Source organism: Sardina pilchardus, chromosome 16 (genome assembly GCF_963854185.1).
Source record: "Sardina pilchardus chromosome 16, fSarPil1.1, whole genome shotgun sequence".
In the NCBI taxonomy this organism is placed as follows: domain Eukaryota; kingdom Metazoa; phylum Chordata; class Actinopteri; order Clupeiformes; family Clupeidae; genus Sardina; species Sardina pilchardus.
Genome location: NC_085009.1, coordinates 28,669,025 through 28,678,420, shown reverse-complemented (window position 1 = coordinate 28,678,420; position 9,396 = coordinate 28,669,025). Strand labels below are relative to the sequence as shown.

The window sequence follows — 9,396 nt, the reverse complement described above, 5'->3', positions numbered from 1 at the left end:
GTGTGTGTGTGTGTGTTCGTGTGAGAAAAAGAGATAAAACACAACGTCAAATGCACTGATAGCAACTCAGTATTTGGTCTTGTGATACTCACTCTAGTTTCTCCAGTTTACAGTTGGGATCCTCCAGAAGAGAAGAAAGATGCTTCACTCCTGAGTCTCCTGCTTCATTCCTACTCAGCTGCAGCTCTCTCATGTGTGAGGGGTTTGATCTCAGTGCTGATGCAAGAGCTCTGAAGCCTTCCTCTCCAATACTGCAGTTATACAGGCTGTAGAGAGAAGTAGGAGAAATACTTCATCTTCATTTCCTTTAGGACAATCAACATTACTGTCACATTCACAACACTGTTTGGGTGTGTGTGTGTGTGTGTGTGCGTCGTGTGTGTGTATGTGTGTGTGTGTGTGTGTGTGTGTGTGTGTGTGTGTGTGTTTTCATGGGCGGTGCCAGGAGCTGCCGCTACAGCTGCATTATCATCACTGATACACATCAGATTCATCACTCACCCCCCTTTACAGCTGCTGCTACAGCTGCATTATCATCACTGATACACATCAGATTCATCACTCACCCCCCTTTACAGCTGCTGCTACAGCTGCATTATCATCACTGATACACATCAGATTCATCACTCACCCCCCTTTACAGCTGCTGCTACAGCTGCATTATCATCACTGATACACATCAGATTCATCACTCACCCCCCTTTACAGCTGCTGCTACAGCTGCATTATCATCACTGATACACATCAGATTCATCACTCACCCCCCTTTACAGCTGCTGCTACAGCTGCATTATCATCACTGATACACATCAGATTCATCACTCACCCCCCTTTACAGCTGCTGCTACAGCTGCATTATCATCACTGATACACATCAGATTCATCACTCACCCCCCTTTACAGCTGCTGCTACAGCTGCATTATCATCACTGATACACATCAGATTCATCACTCACCCCCCTTTACAGCTGCTGCTACAGCTGCATTATCATCACTGATACACATCAGATTCATCACTCACCCCCCTTTACAGCTGCTGCTACAGCTGCATTATCATCACTGATACACATCAGATTCATCACTCACCCCCCTTTACAGCTGCTGCTACAGCTGCATTATCATCACTGATACACATCAGAGCATCTTACAATGAAACAGCCTCACTGTAGTGAACACACTACACTGTGTACATTTCACAAAACTGCACTTCTATATGGCAAAAGAAAGGACATGGAATAGTCTATTTATGTTGATGTGATTAAGAAAACAATGATGATTGATTTTGTATCAACATCAGCAACACCACCTTTAACCCCAGCTGTTTTATGTGAAGTGAATGCAACAACAACCACTAACCGTAATGTCTGCAGTGTGCAGTGTGGATCCTGCAGTAAAGCACACAGCTGAGTCACTCCCAAGGCTCCTGGTATGAGTCTACTCAGATCCAGCTCAGTCATGAGTAAGGGGTTTGAACCCACAGCTGAAGCCACAGCAGCACAGGCTTCCTCAGCAGCACAACTCTTCAGGAACCTGGACAAATAAGGAGGACAACACACCTTTTATCTCAGCTGACATAAACATCACTGATGTGGGCATAGAAAGAAACAAAGACTTTTGGCAAGTCAGACAATCGAGTAATAATGAAATGACGACTGCTACATATGCTGTTGTCAGAAAGAGTGCATTATGTATGCTACTCTTTTTTGTGTGTGTGTGTGTGCGTGTGCGTGTGCGTGTGCGTGTGCGTGTGCGTGTGCGCGCGTGTGTGTGTGTGTGTGTGTAACTAATTTATCTGCTTGGCCTGGTGCTGCAGCTTTAAATCTCACAGGTTCAGTTTTCTCTGCAGCACCTTATCTTATCTGGTCTCTTCAAATACCATGTTCATGTCTGGATAGTAGAGACTGAATCTCTACACAAGGTGTTCCACCACAAGACAGTTAATGGCACACAGTCTGAAGTTTCACAATCTTAATAACATATCTCCATGCGAAGCTTTTGATAATCATTGACACACAACTGGACTGTCCACTGTTCTTCCAGAAATATACTTACTGGACATTGCTCAATGTACACTGTGGATCCTCTTTCAGGTCCAAGAGAAGTTTGACTCCAGATTTCCCTGGATCATTTCCTCTGAGATCAAGCTCTCTGAGGTATTTGGGATTTACCCTCAGGGCTGAAGCCAGACTAGCATAGCCCTTCTCTGTGATACTGCAGTCAAAGAGTCTAGAAGGAAAGAATTTAGTCAATGCACCAGAAAATAATATATAGTTTTCCAAGTACAACACTTACAGTTTTTTCTGATTGGTTAAACACTTTTTTTGTAACTATTGGCTATTTTTGCAAAACTCTACACACAAATAGCAAAACCTTTCACCAAATTATCAAAACATTGTAGTTCTCTTGCAAAAGCGAACGCAGCTTGATTAACTCTTCACACCTTTGTAAAAATTGTGTTTCTGTATCAATCAGTAAACACAAGCCATCATCTACTAAGCACACATTGTGTCAACTACACACTGATGGTATGAATACAAGACACATCTGGCTTTTGCTTTCTCTGTGCACAAGGTAGGCTACAGTATGTCAGTTTGAGGTCATACTTTTGTCATAGTTCTGTAAACATATAGGAATCCAAACTTCAAGTATTGGTGTTCACACTCATCAAAACAAATACAAAGTCAAAACACAAAATAGTAATTTCACTGAGACAAAAAAAAAATCTGTCTACATCATGACATCTCTCTGGGTACGGCCACAAAATTTCATCTACAGTACATTGCATGCAATGTCCTCCTGTCCAAGGCACCGGGCTCCTTGTCCTTGTCGTCCTCTCCCTCTCGCTCCTTCACCTCCACATACTCTTCCTAGGCCTCCTCTAATTCTCACTCTTCCTGCTCCTTCCATTGTACTCCACACGGATATCTTATATGTGCCTTATTTACACTGCTTAGGCTGATTGAACTAATGATCTAAAACAGTTTTCACATGTGAAAATGTGCCAGACAGTTGGCAAAATAGTGTTAATGATAGCCATACATGTGTATGATTTTGCTAGGAGTGTGTTGGAAATTTGGCAATTGAGTGTAAGCAGTGAGTTGTGTTTAAAGTTCCGCAAAAAGAGAGTTGTGCAGTGAATTGTGCCTACAGTTTTGCAAAGTGTGTGTTACAAAATTGCAAACTGAGTTCAAAGCAGTGTTTGTGCTTTTAGTTTTGCAAACTCAGTGAGTGGTTTTGCTATATGTGTTAATAGTTTTAGAAATTGTGCTACAAGGATCACGATTAGTGCTTTAGCATTCAGAAAAAACTGTAAATGTGCCAGTGTTGTTAACAATAGACTTTGAGAATTTACATCAACCTGACAATGCTGTGTGAACATATAATGTGCCATCTGCAACATTACTGTTATATGATGATAACCCCCCCACACACACACACACACACACACACAAACAAATACATGACCATTTAAATAAAGCCACATAACTGTGTGTGTGTGTGTGTTTTGTGTTATAATGTTATTGTGTGTGTGTGTGTGTGTGTGTGTGCGCGTGCCCGTGTGTGTGTGTTTTGTGTTATAATGTTATAGTTTGATTGTTGCGTAAATGAGTGAGAGAGTGATTGACTGACTCAGTGGTGCAGCTGTCACTGTCAAATTCAATATTTGGTCTTGTGATACTCACTGTAGTTTCTCCAGTTTACAGTTGGGATCCTCCAGAAGAGAAGAAAGATGCTTCACTCCTGAGTCTCCTGCTTTATTCCCACTCAGCTGCAGCTCTCTCATGTGTGAGGGGTTTGATCTCAGTGCTGATGCAAGAGCTCTGAAGCCTTCCTCTCCAATATTGCAGTATGACAGGCTGTAGAGAGACAGCTTTGTCAGCCTACTGAGGCTACATCCCCACATGCACCATACTGCATAAAAGTGTGTGTGTGCGTGTGTGTGCCTGTGTGTGTGTGTGTGTGTGTGTGTGTGTGTGTGTGTGTGTGTGTGTGCTTTGTCAGCCTACACTGCATAAATGAAGCCACAAATCTGATCATTATGGAATACTGAAATGTCTTACCTTAGTGTCTCCAGTGCACAGTTTGGGTTACCCAGTCCACTACACAGTTCTTGGACCCCAATATCTCCAATACTGTTGTCATTGAGGTCCAGATGTTTCAGTTTTGAAGATGCTTTAGTGAGGACAGAAGCCAGACCTGTACAGCTCCTCTCAGTGAGCCCACAACTGTTGAGCCTGAAATGGGAAAACATTCCACCAGTTAACAGACTCTCTAGAAAGGACTTTGATATTATAACAGAGACCATAAGTGCATTAGTGTTCTTGTGCTTCTGATTCATACTTAACAGCAGCTTAAATTACACACACACACATTTCCGCCCATAGCTATTGATGTCCTACTTACAGAGCCTTTTGGGATTCCTCCACTACTGGCTGCAGCCTTAGGAGACATTCATCAGACCTGCTGTACTTCTTCAAATCAAACACATCCAGCTTTTCTTCTGACGTCAGAAGCACAAACACAAGAGCTGACCACTGTGTGGATGAGAGTTTGGCTGCAGAAAGTGTCCCTGCACTCAGGAAGCTCTGGACCTCCTCCACTAAGGAGTGATCATTGACTTCATTCAGACAGTGGAAGAGGTTGAGAACTCTTTCTGATGATGGCATCTCCCTGATCTTTCTCTTTATGTAGCTGCCTATTTCCTCTTTGCTTTCATGTTGTACTTCCTTTATCAGGCCTTTCAAGAGTCTCTGGTTGGATTCCAGAGAGAGGCCAAGAAGGAAACGGAGGAACAGATCAAAGCGGCCATCTTCATGTTTCAAAGCCTTGTCCACAGCTCTCTTCAGTAAGGTGCTCATGGATGCATGCACTCTTCTCTTTTTCGCTACTCTGGAGGGTTTCTGTGAGGACATTAGGTCTTTCCCTTCTGTAATTAACATCAGAAGAACGTGAAGCGCGGCAAGGTACTCCTGGATGCTCAGATGCACAAAGCAGTACAACTTTTCCTGATGAAGGCCTGACTCTTCTTGAAAGATCTGGGTGCAGATGCCACAGTGTACTGCTGCCTCTCTGACATCAATACCACTCTCTCTCAGGTCGTCCTCATAAAAGATCAGGTTGCCCTTCTCCAGCTGCTCGTAGGCCAACTTTCCAAGAGTAAGGAGACTAGCCTGGTTCCACTGTGGGTCTGTGTCATAAACTCCTTCAAATTTCAGACTCCTCTGCTTGGTTTGAAATATAAGGAAATACGTGTACATCTCTGTCAAAGTCTTTGGAACTTGCTTATTTCCTTCAGTCTTAAGAATAAATTCAATAACAGTAGCAGCAATCCAGCAAAACACTGGAATGTGGCACATAATGTGGAGGCTTTTTGATGATTTAATGTGAGAAATGACTTTCTTGGCAAGATTCCGATCACTGATCCTCTTCCTGAAGTACTCCTCCTTCTGAGTGTCGCTGAACCCTTGTACTTCTGTGACCCGGTCGACACACTCAGGAGGAATTAGATTAGCTGCTGCTGGTCGAGAGGTGATCCAAAGGAGAGCAGAGCGAAGCAGATTACCCTTGATGAGATTTGTCAGCAGAACATCCAATGAAGCGACCTTTGTCACTTCAGTCAAAATTTCATTTTTCTGAAAGTCTAGCGTGAGTCGACATTCATCCAGACCGTCAAAGATAAACAACACGTTGTACTTCCCCTGGCTGGGAAAAGTTAGCTGCTTTATTTCTGAGAAAAAGTGGTGAAGAAGATCCATCAAAGAGAGCTGTTTGTGTTTCATGCTGTTGAGCTCCCTTAAAGGCAGTGGAAATATGAAGTGGATATCCTGGTTTTCTTTCCCATCAGCCCAGTCCAGGATGTACTTCTGAACTGAGACAGTTTTGCCAATGCCAGCTACGCCCTTTGTGATGACACTTCTGATTGGTTTGTCTTGACCAGGTAAGGGCTTAAAGATGTCTGTGCATTTGATTGGTGTCTCCTGCTCAGCTGATCTCTTGGATTTGGACTCAATCTGCCTGACTTCATGCTCCTCATTTACTTTCCCACTTCCTCCCTCTGTGATGTAGACCTCTGTGTAGATCTTTTCTAGCAGAGCAGAGCTCCCTTGCTTCAGTATTCCTTCAAACACACTCTGGTACTTTTTCTTGAGATTTCTCTTCAGCTCCGTTTGACAAACCACATCATATTCGTCTAATTCACAAGAAAATAAAACATAAAACAATACAATCATGTCCATCAAGCCACCAACACCAGAAACATACTGTTAATCTATTTCACCATAATATGTGCCATTACATCATTTGTGTTGAGGAGTTACTGAACAGATCAAACTCAGGCACATAGACATTTTAAATGTGCACCATTTATTATTTATTTAATTGTATTTAAGCATCTTAGCTAGTGTACTGATGCATGGGACTGCATATCACTATCATTGCTGTGTTGATAGTGTTGTTGTTGATGTTAATGTTCTGTATTCTCTACGTCCTCATTGTTACCAGATGTTTGTTGTGTCTTTTTTAAGTATTTATTTACTGTTATTTATTGTTAAAGAATAGAATAGAATATATACTTTTTTGATCCCGTGAGGGAAATTCAGTTCTCTGCATTTAACCCAATTTAACCGAATTAGTGAACACACAGCACACAGTGAACACACAGTGAGGTGAGTCACACAACCCAGAGCAGTGAGCTGCCTGCCCAACCAGCGGCGCTCGGGGAGCAGTGAGGGGTTAGGTGCCTTGCTCAAGGGCACTTCAGCCGTGGTGGACTGGTCGGGGATTGAACCAGCAACCCTCCGGTTACAAGCCCGATGCGCTAACCAGTACACCACGGCTGCCCCCCAGTACACCACGGCTGCCCCCGTTGTTGCCCCTGTTGTTGCCCCCGTTGTTGCCCCCATTGTTGTCTGTGCTTAAATGTTCAATGTGGCTTCATTGAGTGCAAGACAAATTCCCCTTGGGGCAGTAAAGGTTTCATTCATTCATAAATGTAATACAAGACACTAGGTAATTCTTACTTTCTTGCAGTTTGTCAGCGATATGTTTCTGCTTCATGTTCCTCAGGAAGTGCAGTGCCATCTTGAGAGCCCCTTCTCTGGCATCACTCTCATCCTGCTCTTTATCCTCAAAGTGTTCTTGGTAATCTGGACTCAGAATCTTTTCAAATCTCTTCAGCTCATTCTTCACAAAGGTGATGATCTTCTCCTCAAGCACCTGGTGTATAAATATCTGGTTATAGTTTGCACTACAATACCCAGCTTTTCAATAAGTCCTATTGTTCTGCATTGTGAATGTCACATGTCTTTGTGAATGTCATTATGCCAAAACGTGTATATCAGTGCTGCATGATATAGCTGCATCTCAACCTGGAATATGTGCTTGAGGTCCCGCTGGGTAATCTGGTCACTGTAACCATCTGATTTGCATTCTTCCATTTGACCACTGAGTATTTAGGGCAAAACAAACCACAAATAGACTTCCATTAGTTGTGCATGCAAGCATGTTTAAAACACTGACATCTGTCCAATGCCTAAACTAAAGATTTTGATGAACTGGACCAGAAATCTGTTTACTGAAAGGAAGTTGGAGTTAGCATTATAAGACGCATAACATCTGCATCTTACATATTGAAGACTATCCTGTTTGAGTTAATTTATCCGTTTGGCTGTACTATGTCAACAGATAATGGAATCCACCATAGAGAGTACCAGAAGTCCACTACTTTAGATTCTGTTGTCAGTAGCACCCTATATTTCAGAAATGCTGATACTAAGGGCTGATTTGAGGGCGTTTATGTGACAGGCTTGTTAAGCGGTGGAACCGACCCACAACAAGAATGCCGTATCAGGTTTACAGTACCTGTAATGTACTTATCTTTTGTGTATCATATTTCTACAGCGCCTCACAGTCAAAGCAGATAACGCAGTCTGTGACTGTCATTGGATAGGACGACCTGCCCAAATCTCTTCCTATCCTTACTTTTTTGGCCTAGTAAACACATCAAAAGCTGCTTATTATAGGAGTCTGTTGATGTTGTATGGACTTGCCTTGATCCATCCATGACATCACCATCTTTGAAGTTCATGGGGAACTCCATTGACTTGTCACTCTTCATGGACACACAAGTGGGCACAGGTGATGGAGGCCTCTCATGATGGAATGAGCTGTGGTGTAAAAAAACAATAATTATTTTCTATAGACATGTTGTAGAGATATCCTTAATATTTTGCCATACTTTTTCTTTTATCCTCTAAACTGATTGATCACACAAATGTGCAATGTGATCATGCTGATGGCTGATATATCTGTTGGACAAAAACAGAAGCTATCATTTCCAAGTGCTTGAACTATGCACAGCTCCCATGAAAGAACCACAAAATGGCAGTTAGAAGTCTCTACTTTTTCTCTCTTAAAGTGGCTTTAACACCTTTAAACTATAAGAAAGATGTTTAGCAAAGAACAAGAAATGCAAATTCTTCAAGAAACATAATTTATATCATATACTAAGTAGCCTACCTTTGCCCCTTTAGACTGCCGTCCTGTTTTGTGTTGACTTGTTCCATGTTTCAGCCACTCCTCATACCATTCAAATGAATCTCATCATGACAAGCTACATTAAAAACAAAGAATCAGAATGCTGTGCTAACATTTGCCACAATGCTGCGGCTCACATTATCTTTCTCACATACAACTCCTTGAACGCTTTAGAGTGTAGAGATATATGTTTTTTTGTGAGCAATGAGCATATCTTATATCCCACTTCAAATGCATTGTTGTGATGACATTACATGGCTTTACAAAGTACATTTTGATCATTTCTATTTTGCTAAATAATGTTGCTGTTTGTTGATGCAAAGTTGTACACAAACATAATATTGCATATTCTACTATGAAACCAAAATGACAGGCCTACAGTCTGATGGTCTACATCAGGGGTACTCAATAGGCGGACTCCGGTCCGGATCCGGACCCAAACGTAGTGACATCCGGACCGAGCAAAAACAAGATTTTATTCATTTAATTATTTTTTCATAGTGATCCAAGCGAGATTTCATTGGGTTGAGATTTCTACCTGTGTTTCCGATCACTCATCTGTAGCTCGCGCCCAATCCTAGTGGTTGAATAGCCAACATCACTGTGGCAACTCATTGCGAGCGCCTGGTCTGCGAGTGGCCTACCAGTCCGTTCCATTGGGCTCACCCACAGGACATCAGAAAGCTAGCGTAAGCCTACAACAACGATTTACGAGCGGTATTTGTATCTTTAGCAAGCCAAGCAAGTATCATGGTGTAGGCTACGTGCTCCAAAATTGACAAAAAGTGAAAGTTGGATTCCGAAAATCGTGAGTTCAGACAGTACGTCAGGGCTGGCAAATATGCATTGGTGCCTGCGGGG

General features: G+C 42.4%; 1 protein-coding gene and 1 pseudogene across 1 annotated transcript in view; both read right to left on the bottom strand.

Moving 5' to 3' along the window:
* The window catches only part of LOC134059795 (ribonuclease inhibitor-like), a 58,011-nt gene that overhangs the window by 3,437 nt on the left and 45,178 nt on the right, over positions 1–9,396 (bottom strand). Inside the window, exon 5 of the mRNA XM_062516297.1 lies at positions 93–266. Within this exon, the coding sequence (XP_062372281.1) occupies positions 93–266 (174 nt within the window). The remainder of the gene's footprint in view (positions 1–92; positions 267–9,396) is intronic.
* Positions 5,281–7,436, bottom strand: LOC134060444 (NLR family CARD domain-containing protein 3-like; annotated as a pseudogene).